General features: G+C 39.1%; 1 protein-coding gene and 1 long non-coding RNA gene across 2 annotated transcripts in view; both read right to left on the bottom strand.

Annotated features, from left to right (window-relative positions):
• LARGE1 (LARGE xylosyl- and glucuronyltransferase 1) overlaps positions 1 to 18034 on the bottom strand; it is a 283588-nt gene that overhangs the window by 113863 nt on the left and 151691 nt on the right. Inside the window, exon 6 of the mRNA XM_080590550.1 lies at positions 14716 to 14839. Coding sequence (XP_080446676.1) covers positions 14716 to 14839 — 124 coding nt within the window. The remainder of the gene's footprint in view (positions 1 to 14715; positions 14840 to 18034) is intronic.
• Positions 2424 to 14704, bottom strand: LOC308194624. The gene is made up of 2 exons (XR_013950771.1): positions 5699 to 14704; positions 2424 to 3828 (listed from the first exon to the last, which is right to left on the bottom strand). It is a non-coding gene; the product is annotated as an uncharacterized lncRNA (long non-coding RNA).

The following is an 18034-nucleotide window of genomic DNA, read 5'->3' as shown; positions in this document are numbered from 1 at the left end:
CCCAGCAGGGTGAAACCACCACAGGCTGTCATTCTTTTTCACAAAACTATCACAAGAGCCAATCTGTTTCCCGGAGTGGTTATGGTTAATTCAGAGCCCATCCCTGTACACATAAAGTTAGGATTCTTTATTCTCATGTATCTTACTCAGCCTTTACTAACAGCTGCCACATGATCCTCCCTGTGATAAATATGAAAAAAATAACATAGAAAGATGAGTGTGAAAAATAGGATGCAGGGATGGTGCCAGTCATAAGCATGAGTGTGAAAATTAATGGGGCAAGTGCTCTGGTTACATGAGGTGAAAAATGTACTTTGAAGTTTTGTGCCAGCATAGGACACAGTTTTGTATTTGCTAAAAGCCCAATTAATTAAATTTAAATACTATTATATTCCTCTTTATACGTCATGCTCCTAAAGGTCATCAGTCTTACAGGCAAAGGTACTTTGTTTTCAAAGAAGCTTTTGCTGCACTCATTCTTCTCTTTGCAACATCAATAAAACTATGGTAAGAGCAATAAGGTGAAGCGTGAGAAAAGAGACAATGTATTTGCAGCCTTACCATAGTGTTGGGTTATATATATATATATACACAGACTGGAACACAAAAACAGTACCTAGCATAGAAGCAGATATTCTGTGGGACTGTACAAATTTATCTCATCACTTAATATCTTCTCCTAAATACTGGAGGTTGATAGAAAACCTAACAACTTTGCTTTCTATGTTCTTCTTGGATTGGGAGGGGATATATAAGAGTACCATGAAACGAAGCACTCAAGAGTTTTAGCTAACGAACCACATAAACCTGAGCTTGCATTTCCTTTCCAAATGCAGCCTTTCCCCAGTTTAACAGATCTGACTGTCTCCTTACCAGAAAAAAAAAAAAAATCTATCCTGACTTTTTCTTATGAATAGGTTGCTGTCCATACAACTTCCTCTTGTCTGTTAAATAATGTTTGTCCGTTTTCTTAGCAGAATTCCTCCCTGTCTCAAAGAATATAGCAGTGTAGCATCCCCTGAGCTACAGAATGTGCGTCCTGCTTAGAGTGATAAGATGAGGGAAGTTTGGCTGAGAAAGTGTTTTCCCTGGCACCATGTCCTTAAACACTCTACATTGGAAAAATGCAACCTTCAATACCACATCGATTTTCTCACTGCATTCCCTGAATCTTCCTTCATATGCCCGGAAAATAAATCAATCAAAATAATCCTCAGCAATGACATAATATCCCCATACCCAGTCCAAATAAAAGGTACCCCTTCTGCTCAGCTGACTTCACAAAAACACCACTAAGGCCAATAACTTGCAAGAGCCTGAAAATCAGACTGGCTGGGTTGATGCCCGGAGGCAGAAGCTGCTGTCTGCATGTACCCCTCTTAGGGAAGGGTTAAGAAATGGGATCAAATAGACCCAAATCGCTCTGCCACCCCAACTTAATGGCTGCAGATTCACTATGTTGAGGGAACAGTGAGTAGCAAGTAGGAGGCAGAAACAAAAGGATGAGGGAAGTCGCAAGGGCGAACTGCCTTCCTAGAACTTTCATGCCAGGCTTTTCTATAAAAAAGATCTGGCATCTAGAATACATTACTTCAAATGAAGAGAAATATGAATTTAGACTCTGTAATGAATGACCTGATGGAAACTTGGATTTCCAAAAGTATTCAGCATCTACTTGCTCTCACAAACTTCAACAAGGGCACCATGTTCTTGAAGATTACATCAGATGATAAACTTAATTCAGGATCTTAAGAAAAGCAAAGCAAAAGAGATGAAAACTTCCACACCACAGCACAATCAAAAAAAGAGTGTTGTAGATTTGCACAAATATTCTGAATGGTATCGGACAATGATCTGAAAACTAGTGCAATCTATATGGGGCAAGAACATGGAACAAGTTGGAGGGTTCCTTGTGAAAGCAGACCAACCAAATTCTTTGGTAATTACTAGCTTCAGGCAACCCTTATAAATGGCCCAAGTATGGGAAACAGCCCTGGAAATTCTGATGTGTGAATCAGTTAACAATAACAACTGTTATTTCCTCAGATTGGGTAAATAACTTCCTAGACACAGTTGATAACTTGTTGTCATAGCTTTTTCATTACTCGTTTAGTGCTTTGCTGCTGCTATGAACGCTAGAAGTAGCGAGGTAAAATTGTTATTTTTTTCAAAGCATGTGACCTCTATTTAAGACAAAGCTGAAAGAACTGTAGTTTTCAGGTAGTTTCTCAGCTGGAGAAAAATACTGTCACCATTTTAATGACCATCATTTTAGTAAGCTTTTTGCAACACAAAGCATAAAAGGGGGAGGAAAAAAACATATTGCTGGCACAGGACCGGAATTTTTCTTGATGTCAGTCTTTCATCACTGTTTCAGTTTCAAACAGGGAGAATTTCATCCTGCTGCAATTTTTTCCCATGCCTCTTCTCACATTCATGAAAACAGAGTCACAATTCCAGCAACAGTAGCAAAGATCAGGGGTAGTTTCAGGATAATCTTTCCTATTTCACACTGGTTGTGCCTCCCATCTAAACTCTTGACAGGGTCATCTGGCTGATCCCTTTTATTACTCTCTTGCTTTAGCAGAGTAAGAACAATATGTTGTTGCTCAGACTGGGTTAACTCAATCTTTGAGAAAGAAGCAGATCAGGGAGTTAAAAATAAATATAGGTAACATTCATGTCTACGTCTGTCTTTAGCATACTGTATTTTTACAGGTAATAACAACAACATCAACAAAGAATCAAAAGAGAGATCAACTCTGACTGAGCAAAAAGCCCAGGAGGAAAAGGTGACGATCACCTGTAATAGTTTCCTCATGAGGAATGCCAAAAGGAAGCTCTTTGCATGTCATTTTCATGGGAAGAAAAAAAACACAACACACCAAAACAAAACATAACAAAACAAACAAAAACAAAACCAAGCCTTTGCTCCCTCCCTGTCCTGTATCTAGCAAACATTAACAGAAGAGCCTGATTCCTGACTTAAACGAAAACAGACTATTCTCTTAATGTTTGCTGGTGAACATATAACTTTAACCTTGAATTTAGTTTTTCCTAGGTGATTCACAGGTTTCAATTATACTGATATTCCCTCCCCCATAACAGGTCCTTACTATTTATATGAATGGTTGCCAAGGAAACCAGGAACCCAGCAAAGCCGTGTAACTTTTCTAGATTTAGAATTTCTTATGCCTGGGTACTTAGAAAAATAATAATAATTTTATAAGAGAACTGTAAGAGGATGGGAATTTATACATTTATGCTAAAATTATTTTTCTATTTTTGCTGGCCTTGACTGCTGTTGTTCTTACTCATCATAGAAGCACTGGTGACTTTAATAGAATTCTGCCTCATCTCTTGCTTTATGAACAGATGATATCTTCCACACATACATGCAACAAGTCTGGATACAAATAGCAGTGAGCAATAAGGTTGAGATAGAAATAGATGATTGTCTGAACCTCTGGGTCCTGGATAACGTAGAGCAAATGCAGAAACCGTGGAGCAAGACACAACTGGAAAGGAAGGTTAGATATTAAGAGGCCAGAACAAACAAAATCTTCCAAATCAGCATCAGCATACAGCAGAGGAGAATACCTGCAAATTAATTCTCATCTATGTAGCAAAGGCTGTAACAGTCTGATGCTGATGCTTACTTTATTTTTTCCTTTATTTCCGAACGTCTCACCAATACACACATACTAGTAATACACAAAGGGCAGACAAGTGGGAAAACCTGATTTAAGGACGATTTTTCAAAACAACTTAATAATAATATTAACTGCAGTGCCAAGAGTTATGCCATGCTCCATGTTTGGAACCAACCTACTTTATATGGATGAAACTGCAAACTGTTACATAAAGTAAAATGGACATTTTTTCATCTCTGCCATTAAATGACAAGACAGTCAGCCATACAGCTTCTTCAAAAAATAAATGACCACGCAGTAATTCATCTCCTGGGATCTTTGAGGATTACCTCCTCCCCCTTAAGGCTTTGGCTGGCTTTCCTCCATCAGGTTTCCATCCCTCCCTTCTTGTTGAACCCCACCAAACTCAAATGGCCAATTTCCATTTGGCTATAAATCAGTCCTTCTCTTTACTCTCTGAGACATTTTTAGTTTTCTTCACTGTTCCTTGCTATCTCCAAAATGCTGAGTGTTCTTTCTGTTTTTCTCTATTCCATTGTGCAAGATGAGACTGGAGAACTGAAAAGACAAGACTGGCCAGTCCCATTTCATGGTTTTTCTTGTTCTTCTGGGGACTTTGGCATCAATTTCCACTGTTTTTTTAGTGTTGCAGTCAAGGGTGGAGGATCTACAAGAGTCAGAGCACCCTGAGAGACATCAGTGAGAATAAACCAAACACCAGATTCCTAGTCCTGTTCTCCGGCAGAGGCAACAGTACAAGTCTACCCTAGAAAATAACATAAAACTTTTTTTTTTTTAACCTTCCTGTCAGTTAACGAGTGAAAAGAGAGACACATGAGCTGGACTAGACAAAACAGCAAGAAATCAGAGCTTTCTGCTAAAAGTTGTCTGATAAGAAGATGCAGCCAGAATTTGGTCAAAAGTTAAAAGCAACTGATGGCTGCCCTTTTCAGTTCACCTGTATGGAAAGATAAGAAAGATCAACTGGATGCTTTAATTGCATGTGAACTCAATCAACAAGCTCTTTGTACTGTTCCATCAGGGAAGATACAAATACATGAAAATATTATTGGTGCCAACTTTTTAATTTTAGTAACTATGCAAATACACGCACATTAGCTGCAGCCATTATGTATTTCGGCAAATTTCCATGCAGCTCTTGGGGTTAAAGTCCAGAGGCATTCAATCTGTAGTTTGCGTGATGGCATGGTGCTAAACAGGTGTCATTAAGATGCAGTGACCAGGATAAAAAGCAACACCATCTCCTGCATAAACATGTTATGTTGGATAGCCTCTGTTCAATGACAAAAATATGGGAAGTGGGATTTTTCTTCCCTATTAGATTTTGGAAAGAGTACTTTTTTAGGATGATTAAAGAAGGTGGCAGAATAGGTATAGTGATTATTAATAACCTTCAATGTCTGTTGGAAACTGCAGGTCTAACATAATGTGAAAAAAAAATGTTGAGGAAAGCACTTCTCATCCTTTTAAGACTAAAAGATCTAGTATTGTTTGCATCCAACACAAAACAGAAGATATTGCAATGCAATTGTTGGAGTTGCAGAAGATGATCTGTGGAAGGGATGTAGGACTGCAGCTTCCATAAGACCTCTGACATCCTAATATGATGTCAAAATGTGGCATATAAACATAAAAAAAAAAAACATTAATTCCTCTATTCAGAAGGAAGTCATTAGCCATTACCCAGCATCTCATCAGTAAAATCACCTCTCTACAGACCTAAACTTTTACCTTTTCTACCTTCAGGGCTGAAGGTACTTCAACAGCTGAAAATGTTGCACCAAGCAAGAGCCCCATTAGTGGGTGGAACACACATTCTGCTGATGGGATAAATGACACATCCCATAAAGCACTATTTGTTCTCTTATTTTCAGCAAAAGCAAAGAATTAGCAGGAAAACAAATGGTCTTCTATCCTGCAGGGCTAGAAGCCAGGTGAGTGGGAACTTCTTATATTGCAATTATTGCTGCAAGACAATAAGAATTGCGTGGAACAATGTTCTTTTCTCCAATGGTAAATATTACAATAGATCAAAACTCCTGGAAACTAAAAAGCTCCTGGAATGCATCTGGGATAAAAAGGATAAAAAAAGGATAAAAAAGGATAAAATGTATTACAATTATGAACAAGCAGTGCTAACAATAACCTAGTCCAAGAAGCACATCAGGGAAACAAAGTATTTTTTTCTTTGTTAGTAGAAAGAGATGTCTCTCAAACAATACAGAACTAACTTGAGAAACACTATGATGAAAATAAAGATGTAATTGGGAAAGTTGGGCTCCTCCAAAGCAAGAAATACTGAGCCTGATATTCATGACACCAGCTTAGCTTCTTGCCTAGGTTCTGGTTAAATACCTGTGAAATGCTTCAGATAACTGTGAATTTGCATGACTGGCATTTTAAGGCTGTATCCATGTAGCAGCCACGTATTTCTTACATTTCTTGAAACTTTTGGTGTGAGGACTAAGGCCACTGGTGTCACCCTAACTCCATGTGATCTTGCAGTTTCACCTTATGGACTATCAGATAAAAATGCAGTCAGATAGACAGGTCAACATAGATCCTAAGTGGCTGATTAAAACAATACATCTGGAACCGTTTTATAAAGGCTTTCATCTAAATGAGATAAAAACTGTGGAATCCATTCAACTGTGAAAAGGGTCAGACCTGAAGTAATGGAATGGTATATGAGAAAATTATCAGGAGATCAAAACATTGCTGAGTTTTCATCCTCAAAATGCTGCTGAGTTTTCATCCTTGCTGAAAGGGTGCGACCTAGACACCAACATCTCACCCACAAAAACCTATTCTTAAGCAAGATGAAGTCAGTTTAATCCGAACAGCAATACATCCATTAACAGAAATGAAATTTCATGGTTTAGGAATTCAAACTTTCTCATATCAAGTTGACTCCAAAAGAGTTGTCATCAATGTCATCTAATTACTGACCTTATTACAAATTCCCCCTTTGAAGCAAGTACTCAAGCACCAAATCAGTCTGAATGCCTTTACGCAGGCTGAGACAGTCAGAGAAGACCTATGACGGGAGTGACTTCACTGTGCACTGATGCTATGTCAGACACACAGCATGGCTTGTAATTGCCAGTGCTGGAAAAAAGCATCATATTAAGAGGTGTGCTCAGGTAATGTGAACACCATTTTTCACCACAAGAACTACTATTTATCCCCTAGTCCTTTTCTGCCTACACTACACCTGCTTGGCCACCCAACAGGAAGGAGCTCCCATCTGAACTATCTTGCAACGTTTCTCTGAATTTCAGGTATGTCTCAGAAACAAGTTAAAGCTAAGCACTTTACAAATGATGAATTCTAGCAATTCCAACTCCCTGGTGGTGAATTGAGGATATTCTTGGAGTCTTTCCAGCCTGTAATCTTTATTTGTTTTTCAGCTTATCAATCAGACATAGAAATGTAAACACTTCATTTCTTTGTTAATCTAACAGCAAGGATCAAAACACTTTTATAAGATACTGGAATCAATACCTATCTTGAATAGGAATGCCTTGAACAATGACTGCTGTTCTCCTATCAATAATCAAATGCGCTATGACACACACGGAGGGATCCCAATGAGCAGGTGAAAAGCCATTAAGATTTAAGACCATACTCATTATATGTCTTCACAGCTTATTATCTGCAAGTGCCAAGAAAAGAAATTGTCCTGGAACGCTGGATGACCGTTAGCTTTCTCCAGCAAGTACAGGGAATATACAACCTATACCCATATGCAGATCAAAGCATTAAACAATTTCCAAGTGGAGAAACAAAGTGAGGTTAGGACAGCAAAATGCCTTAATTTCTCATGGAAGGATGATACAGTTCTGAGAAAACAGATGTTGTAATGGGGATATATAGTACAAACAATAGTTGCAGCCACAAGCTTGAGGCACTTCATGTTTTTAAATTCTTTTTTCACCAGGGTACGTTGGATAATTTCTGTAAAACTGAATCATCTTTGGAAAATCTCATGTGCAGTTATTTATCTTTTCTCATCCCCTGCTTTCCCTGGAGGTGCAGCACATGTTGCTGCAGTAAGAGTGACATTACAGAAGCTGAATGCCAAACAGGAACCCTTGCTATTGAAATGCCACAGAGGAGTCAGCTACTATGATACAAATGTGGGTGATGGCTGTAGAAGAGCATTGGCTCCTAGTTCCTCACTTCACATATGTCACGGAGAACAACTACCTTGGCTTCCTTGTGGATGTAGTACATAGTGACTGTACCGCTTTTCCCTAGAATAAAGAAAAGGTGGAGCTTCAAAGAAGCCTACAACTGCTAGAGGTAAGTTATAAAATTAAGAAAGAACTCCAGTATTTCCAAGATACCAACATCAGCAGGGAGCTCTAAGGGGTTTATAAAGCCAGGCATAAGGCTTTCCTTTGGAATAGCCCGCTTAAATTGCAGTATGGGTCACTATCAAAAACTCATAATTCATCCTAATATGTGCAGTTGAAGCACTGCATAACGTAACACAGTATGCATAGTGGGTCCTTTGAGTGAGGGCTAAGAAAAACTGTACCTCCTTGCATCTTACTGGGCTTCATCCCAGTATGCCAATTCTTTACAGTTCCAGATCCTACATGAACTGGTAACAGGTGCAAACCCTAGAATAAATTGCACAAAAATCTGCAAAAAACTCTCCAGCCTTTGCTGTCTTGCCTCCCTCCATAGACAAAGTCAGAGCTGAAATTGTTTCTAAAAGGTAGGTATCACTAAGCAGAGCACAACTGCTGATATCGGTAACAGCAGCCATGACTGTCCTCCTCATGATCAAATTTTGACTGGCCTCACTGGTTTCCACAGCACTAGATGGACCTTCTTTCATCACAGTCTGTTTTGAATAGGCACAAAATTAAGACCCACTGTGGTTATATGTAAAATTACTACTTTTTTTTTCATGTTCTGGGCCTAAACAGTAACGGAAAACTTTATTATTATTATTATTATATATTTTATCTGTTTTTAAATTGTAATGTTGCACAGCTACTTTGTGCTGAAGAGGAACCATGAGGGCAGAGGAAGCAGTACTGAGGTTGCTTGGTCAGCATGAAGAGATTCTGACCGCTTTACAAAAGTTCAGCTGTGCTGGGGGATTTCAATTGCTATTTGTTTCTTGGTGTCTCAGCTTACAGAAGGGTGTAACGCTGGTGAAATGCAAGCCTACATTAACACGACAATATTTGACCAAAAACACAGTGGTGTAGAAATGCTTTAATTGAATACCTGCCACTGCATATATGAATGTAAATGTAAACAGGCGCTGTGTTTCACATCCTGTACTGCATTAATAACAATTAGATCTTGCATGTGAAGTGGAAAAGAAAGGAAGAAAAGTAATGTATGTCTGCTTTGTAACTTTGTGCCTCTGCCTCTGGGGTGTACAATGAACTACTTAACAGATTAACAATCATGCAGTGCCCTTGAACCATATAAAATCTGCATGTGGTGTAGTGCAAATATAGCCTAACTATTCTAGTCAGTGGTAGCTAGTAGCCAGTCACTAGTGCTGTGAAAATAGTTATGGATGATTGTTTCTGCAACATCCAGTGCAACTGCCTGACAAGGAAAATGGTGGAACACAGGAGACTGCTGGCCAGTTTTGTTATTCAAGGCTTTTTCAACACTGTTATCATTGCTGTTGCGTCTGTAGCTGATGTGACTGACACTAAACTAATAACCTGTTCATCAGATTTCTCACATCTTCCCAATTGTCAGTCAAGTCCTTAGCTCCTATGTTCAGCAGGTGGTATGTGAAGTTCTGTAGGAAGTGCTTTCTTGAACACATTTCCAAAATTGATCTATGGCAATGTATGGTATGTGCAGCCCCACCAGTGCTATCATTCATTGGAAAAGCTTTCCCCGTAACAAAAAATGTCATGGTATTTGATTTGCTTTTCCTGTCATTTGTTGCACAGATGCTATGAACAGAGCATATGTTAAAAAAAGCTAACTTGTTATTGGGATATTGGCTTAGGGTAACTTTCACGGACAATCCAATTTCTCATACAGGACACTTGGCTGCTGTTTGGATGGTGATGGGAGCTCCACTGTAAGGGACCTTGCAGGTGCATCTTAGTTGGATTGGGTGAGACTCCCTGAAAAAGACTGTTCTATCCAATTTTTGTAATCCATCTGTGGTCCTACATGACCACTCCTGCACATACCTTATCCATCACTATAGATCAATCACCTTAACCTACATGCAAAATATTTCCTAACTATCTTAAGTACGTACAAAAGACTGCCCTACGTGATCATTTCTATACATGTAGGAACTATTTTGATTGAATAATTACAAGCTTTTTACCCTTGTACAATTCACGAATTTTCCAACAGGAACTGCCTGAGAATCTCTAGACCACCAGATTCTCCATCCAGGATATTAATCAACACATTTAAGGATACAAATTGGTGTAGGCACAGCAGGGACTGCCTGGGGAATCTCAAGAACTGTCAGAAATTCCCACTGGGAGAGCTCCAGTTACAATCTGTCAAATACTTTTGCAGATGGCCAGCAGCTCAGTCAATTGACTAGTTTCAGTTTGGTCCGCTATCTCAAACCAGCCCGTTATCTCATCTGTGCAGATGATACCCAAGAATTCCTGGACCACCACAGGAATAAACAACTTAAGTGCACTGGGTATGCACACAGGCACAGCCTTGAGACCCAGCTACACTACTTTTATAATTAAATAATTATTTTTCATACTTAAATCTCATAGTCTTTGCCTCTCTGTCTGACCAAATGATGTCAACATCTGACCTTCACAGTTCAGATGGCAAGAAAATGGAATTTCTAAGACTCAGCTCATTTCATGCTTAAGTAAATGCCTTAAGTTAGGTAATACTTATTCCACACATTATTCCAGCTTGAATTTCCTCTCTGGATCATGCACCTGACTGTGATTGAATTTATGGACTCCTCCAACATTTCAGGTATGAAATCACCTAAGGCAGCATGTGTACTGAGATTTGTAGTCTACTGTTTCTGGGAACAATAAATATTGGAGTGTTGTCCATATGTGCGGAAAACTGAAAAGCTTTTCACATTTCACTTTCAGATCAAACATTCATCCGTTGCAAAAACGTGATCAACACCCCTACCTTCCAGTTCACAGATCAACTGCAGCACTTTTGTGGGCCCAGCTATTTAAAGGATGTGTCCTTTCTGCTTTACCAGTGATGATGAAACTACATTTATCTGGGCAATCAACATTCACACACAGTGGAGCAGACAACGGCTCCTTCTACCTTCTGCTTCCCTCAGTTCACCTGATGTTGTCAGCAGTCTGTCAGGCAACATCTGGAAAAACAAACCTGCCTCATCTATATTCCACACAAGACACACTCAGTACTGCTTTATCAGCTGCTCCTTCTGCTCTGGGCCAGTACTGATCACAATGGGTTTAATGCCTGTACTTCCATGTGAACAAACTGGCATGAGATTCCACATCAAATAATGAAGTGCTGAAGCTATGTGTTAGTGTGTGCATATCTTTAATGGTTAGCTCTGGACTTTCTTCATATCAGACTGAACTGAAAAAACACAATAACCCGCAGCATGATATTTGCAAGCCACAGCTGTAATGGGTCTTTTAGATCAATGTTTCACAGGTATATATTTTTCTTTTATTTAATGTTCAAAGAAGATAATTTTCCATTTCTAGTTATTTGGTGAGAGGCAGTGCTGTAACAGCTACATCTACTGCATTAGGACCAAAGCTGAATGGCAGGGCTGATGTGAGCATATAAAGAGAATCTACAATGCCAAGTCACTTTCCAGTTTGAAGTCACAGCCATATGTGGCCATGTGGATGTGGAAGTGTTACACGTTACACATACTTCTACCAAGTAGAAAAATCACAAACTCTGCAGCTATGGAATGTCTCTATTACTGTTGCCATTACCAGCTCTCCACTCTTCAGGGATGCTTATTGCTAATTACTAACTGCAGGTAGCATGTTTAGTTAATGAAGACAGTTGCAATGCCAGTGCAGTCCACAATATAAACGGCTTCTAAGGTGAGGAAGAGCTTTTAAGCACAGGTCTCCCTTGTGGTTATTGGCAAGGTAATGAGAAGATACACCAAATTATTTTGGAGGAGGTTACAAGAGTCTTACTAGAACTTGCTGTTATAATCATAAAAATGACTGTTTGAAAGAAATATATCCAGCTAGCTCCCATCCCAACTGTGTCTGACCATTCTCCTGGAAATGTTGTTGCCTTGGTTCAGTTCCACCTCCTCCTGTTCTTCTGCTGTGTCCCCTATCATATGCCTCAAAGACAGACATCACCATGGACAGGTTCTCCTGTGCTTCATGCCCTTTTCAAGCAGGCTGGTGTTAGTTTGGTAGCACCTACCTCCATGGAGAGAATGAACGTAGGCTTTATGTGCTGCAGGATAAATATGAACAGCTGTGTCACCTTGCAAAAAGGAAAAATAACTCCTCTAAATTTTAAAAGGAGTATCTGACATGGTTAATTCACGGCAGCATATGAAGTGCTATGTTTGTTTGCCAGCTTTAGAAAATCTGGGGTACTCAGTGGTACCTTGTCTTCCCTTTCTTGCTATGAGGCATCCAGCTCTCCTCTAGAACCCGAGGGGAAACATCATCTACTACAGAGCCTTATTTCCTCTACCTTCCTTCAGGATACTGGTTGTTCTTATTCTAAGCTAAACAGTGTGCCTTTAAGAGCTGCAGATGTTAAGAAACATTTCCAAATACTTCAGTCTCCAAATTTTGCCTTTTAAAAAATTATTACTCTAGTGGATTGTGTTGCCTGAATTCAAAATAGCTACTCGAAAGCAAACAAGCATTCATACTATTTATGGGGGATCTAACATTATGTGCTCCCTTCCACAGCCTGAGCAGAAGGAGGACTTTTCCCAGAACTTAAGGGCTTAAGCTAACATGCCCTGCTCCTGCTGCATTAGGAAGCAAGGGGCTGGAAGCTCATACTTGACCCAAGGGAAGAAAAACAAACAAACATGAAATGAAATGTTTTCTGTAGCAGTGAAAATGTACTCCAAAACAATGAAACAGTGGTGAATGAAAGCTAAGCAGAAACTTCTCAAGCTATTGTTCAGAATAAACCTTTTAAACATCAGCTATTAGTATAGATTACAGGTTTAAAAAAGAACTATGGAGGGCCTTTCAAACTGAGACTTGGTATATACTGTAACAGTGGATTCATAGATCACTTCAGAGAAAGGTAGAAAAGTAAAACATTCCAGAATAAGCTCTACATTTTCCTAACACTGGACTGCACAATGTAGCTCCCAAGAGTGCATGTCAAAAACATGAACCCAAAACAATCATTAAATCCTCTCTAGAGGTTATGTAGGAAACAAAAGAGATGAGCTCCCACAGCTTCCTTTAAACAGCTCCTTAAACAGTTCTTTGCTAAAACTTGCAGCATGATCTGGATATGAGCCAGTATCACACCTGGGTTTTTAAAAATCCTTTTTTAAAAAATCCTGCTGTCCATCACATTCCTCTATGCTGAGTACTATTTTATACAGTGTTTTTTGGGTATTGAAATCAGGGAAATTGCTTGGTATGCTCTGAGCAAGAATGGTAGACCAGTAAGGTTGTATTTATGTGTCAATACTCATATCCAGTAAGAAAGTGGTTCCCAAATCTAAAGCCTATGGATTATATGCAAGACAGTCCAGTGTTGCCTTAGGTTGGTAGCCACACAAAAATTAAAGTGAAGAGGAAGGCACAAAACAAGTCTTTACAGCATCTTATCTGCACAATGTTGTTGTCTATAAATCAGTAAGTTGGAGATCACTGATGTAAGTTCTCTTGGTTATTATTTACTTAGCTAGATTGGACCATACCCAAATGACCAGAAGGAGAACATTAAGAGGCTTGTCTTGCCCAGCTGAGAGGCTAATTAAGTACTATAAATTCCTACAATTTACAGAAAAGTACATGTAATACAGATATGTACAAGAGTAACAAGAACAAACCTCCTCCTTACTATGAAGCTATAAAGAACAAAAGGGAGATCTCTAGCTAATCAAGATAATACATGATATAGCTTCATATGGAACGACCAATAAATCAATAAAAATAGCTAGAAAGAAAATATTTTACTTCAGGATAATTTTTCCCTTTTCCACCTCTTTCTGTAACATTTTGTATTCAAGATTCTACAACTTGGTGTGTTTTGAATTTACCCCCTAATTAGCACAGCAATTTTCTGAATTTTCTTTTTTACTTGTTTTGGGGCGTAGTTCAGAACAGTCTGGTAAGTCATACAAGTGATTGCCACACACTCCAAATGTTAAAATCTGAATTCTTCAGTCTACATCCACAGCTAAAAAACATGTAGCTTAATCTCAGTGCTGTGTCTCTGTGATCTAATTTAAACTTTTCAACTCTGTGAAAAGATAATTACTTCATGCCTTGAGTAAGTCATTTTTTCCCCCATCGGAACACTGCTTTCTTCAGAGTCATTTCTTTTGAAAGGGCATCCAGATAAAAAGGGTAGTTATTTAAAAATTTAATATTGATACCTCTTCAGAGTACATGTACTTACATTGTTACACACCCATGCTTAAGGAATGCAAGGAGGTTGATTTTTTTCTGATAATAGACTTGGGCTTTTTAAACAAGATACTTGTGATTCCTCCATTGGTTCTATAAAGAAGCATCCTTAGGAAAACATAATGTGGTCAGATGCAATTCAACCCAGAAAAACAGAATCGTCTTGAGAGCAGGTAGAATTCTAAGCTGCTACACAATATATACATTATATATACACAATATATATACACAATATATACATATATATTGCTACACAATATATACCATATAAGAGAAACTGCACTGGTTTTAGCAATTCAGTCTCTTCTAGTTAAGTGCAACTGAGATTAGTCATGTGGGTTAGGATTATTTTTAGCCAGGACGAATGCTATTCTCCTTCAACCCCCCCAGTCCAGACAGATGAATAGAAAGGGGTGACATGAAACCAGAAATGCATGAGTAACATCTGTGCTTGTCTTTACCTTGAGCTCATCTGCATCATAGAAGTCTATGCGCACAGCAGGGACCATCCACGTCTGGAACAGAGTTGCGAGGATCTGTTTGGCAATTGCATCTGCGATGAGGTGAAAGTGGAGTGGGTTTCGCCTGATATGAGAAGGGAGAAAAATACGTTGGTCCAAAGGCTTCTAATTTCTATTGTAAAAGGACAACATCATAACTTACAAAGTTTTATGCATGTCTAAGGTTGCAAGACAAAGTGTACATCTTGTCTGGTGAAGTACTGCTCTGTGGCCAAAATGCTGAGGCGCTTACAATTTGAATGAACAATAATAGAAATACTGGATCAGTTTTTGGGTGGTTGTAAATAAATACAGTTCCTTTGACTTCAGTGGAATGTAATGATTTATGACAGCTGAAGATCTGGTCCCTACAACTACAAGGCCCTTAAAAGAAAGCCAAGTTAACCCCTCTTTGAGCCTTGGGTTGTGAAAGTGATTGCTTTCAGTTTTCTAGGTCAACATGGTAATTTATCTCTACGTTAAGAATAGTCTTCTGTGGACTAATAGGAGTGAAGGGGAAGGTGAAAAAATAATCAGCTGAATGAGATAACATTCCAGGACTATTGAGTTTGCGTGCATCATTTCTACAAAGCAAACTTGGGGTATTAACAGCTGTCCCACATGAAACCAGATGTTTCAGGTGAGTGCCTTCTAGGTACTGGAATAATGAATAGACTGGAGATTGTAAATTTCCCCACATCCTTGTTCCTAAAAGGGTGACAGGATTGAAGAAAAGCAGGAACAAAGACAATGTATTACTCTCAAACACCGGTTTTGGGTTCATCTCTGTAATTTCAGGACTAGGCCTAAGTCAAAAGGAGGGTCACAAAAATGATCGGAACACCTCTCCCACAAAGAAAGGCTGAGAGAGCAGGGGTTGTTCAGCCTGGAGCTGGGAAGATCTTATTGCAGCTTTTCAGTTCTTAAAGGGAGCTTATAAGAAAGATGGAGAGAGATTTTTTCAAGGTCTTGTACTGAATAACAAGGGGTGATAGTTTTTAACTGAAAGAGGGTAGATTTAGATAAGATTTAAGGAAAAAATTTTTCACCATGATAGTGGTCAGACACTGGAACAGGTTGCCCAGGGAAGTTGTGGATGCCCCATCCCTGGAAGTGTTCAAGGTGAGGTTGGACGGGGCTTTGGACAGCCTGATCTAGTGAGATATGTCCCTGCCTTTACAGGGAGGTTGGACTAGATAATCTTTAAAGGTCCCTTCCAACACAAACCATTCTGTGGTTCGATGAACAGCTTCGAAATCAGGATGAGTGAAGCCAGTATCAACAAGATTGGCAATGTCTGACGGTGTATACGGACTTTTCTACAGCAATCTCAATGTTGACGTTACAAATACCATGTTTAAATCCCTTAACCTTGCTTCCCCCTTTGAGGGACAGTAAAGCAACAGTCTGATCTTTACTCAGCTTCTGTGGTAGAAGTATGAAAACCTGCTAGTGGAAGTGAGTCATGATTTGTAGTCTTCCATGTTTATCGCTAACTTAGCAACTTTCACTGTCAGCAGAGAAGGACAGAGTTTGCAAAAGCCACCAAGATGACAGATGGTCCATTTAGTCTTTAGCGTTGGTTCAACCTTTCTTTGATCCCAAGGGCAGACTACTGGAGTCTCATTACTGTGAAATTTATAAAGGTAAATGGGTGTACTTGTCAAATGATATTTTTCATCTAAAAAAGAGGAGCATTTCGTTTCAGATGCTGGTTAAGGTGGAGTATGACTGATGCTACTACATTCTGCTGTGTGAATGAGAAGTGAAGAAATCTATGTTAGTTCAGGCCAACACATTTCCATTATACTTTTGGGCTTAATCCAAAAGATGAAGGTTATTTCTTTCTCCATTTCCTGCCTTAATGAAGAATATGTGCCTTTCTCTTTAATGCTACTTTTCTCTGCTTTGATGAGTAATACCGTTTCTCACTCGACAAAGTCCACAAGAAAACCTGAAAATACACATAATGGTTCATAGTATCATAACACACCTCTCAGCAGAAAAAGGAGACTGTAGTAATAAGCAATGTATGGCTGGATTTTGCAGAGTTAGAAATAGTGCACATAAAATCCAACCGAATATCCAGTAATCTCAGAGAAGCTGTTCTATTGGTTTCCAGGGGACTGTGGATCAAGTTATATGCTTATAAGAGAAGCAGGAAAAGGGCTGGTAAGAAGCCTTATATATGAGTTAATCATGATGGTGCAATAAACCCACGACTGATCTGAGTTTAACAATATCCAAAACACTAAGCCACAACATGCTTTCCAAAAAGACAAAGGTCTTTTAATCTCCTGTGTGCCCTGGAGTGAGCAGGGGAAAGGGAAAAGTTGTAGGTTGCCAGCTGTGGAGGGTCCCGTTACCAAGCCAAAGGGATCACAGTAATTATATCTGCTTCACCAGCCCGGCAGGAGAGAAGACCACATCCTGGCTCATGCAGATTCCGCAGTAACCAGGCACCTCGCCAAGAAAAAAATCAGAAAATAGCAGTGATCAGGAAATGTATTTCATTAGCAGAGAAAAGGTCAAGAGAAACAAAGGTGCAAAATCAGTGGATCTAGGTACTGGCAATGCAGTATTTCAAGGCAAAGAGGCATAGACTGTCAACACACACATTCCATACAGGTCCGTCTGCTTAGCAGGGGCTGAGTCTGGTATCTGGTAGGACTATTTCCCAGCTGGTGTTCTTCAGTAATTTTGCTTCTTTTTTTTCAGGGTCATTTATCTATATATTGCAAAGTAGAACAAGAAGAGTAAAATCAGCTAAAAAACAAGAAAGCTACATCTTCTTTCAAAACGTCATTTAGTTAAATGGAATTGATATGAAATATTTGAAGATAAAACACACTACTTAAAAAGAAAAAATCCGATACAAAGATGCTCAGATGTTCAGTAGCAGTTTATACTTATCTGAATGACCTAGAGTGTATGAAACTTAAATGGGAACAAGTGGGTGACATTTTCTTTAGTTCAGCTCCTACTGGGAAAAAGAAGAAAGGAGTCGTTGTACTCTGACACAGAAATCTCTTTCAAGTCGTTAGCCTCATGGTAAAGATTCAGCTGGAAGGAAAGTATGTGTCAGAGGCAAAGCAGAGGATTATCACTTACAGAAATGTATCCCCAAAACAGAATAGTGACCTGCTGACATCTACAACTGTATGTGCATCAGCCACAGAAAATTTTACTCCAGGTGAGATTTTAGTTATGTGAAAGGGGAGGTTTGAGTGTGGAACTAGAAGGCAACAGAGCACAGGCTGACATGTGCAAGATCTTCTGA

This window comes from Anser brachyrhynchus, assembly GCF_964034855.1.
Source record: "Anser brachyrhynchus genome assembly, chromosome: 1".
NCBI lineage: Eukaryota > Metazoa > Chordata > Aves > Anseriformes > Anatidae > Anser > Anser brachyrhynchus.
Note: the sequence above shows the minus strand (reverse complement) of the source record. Positions and strands in the feature narration are given on the sequence as shown.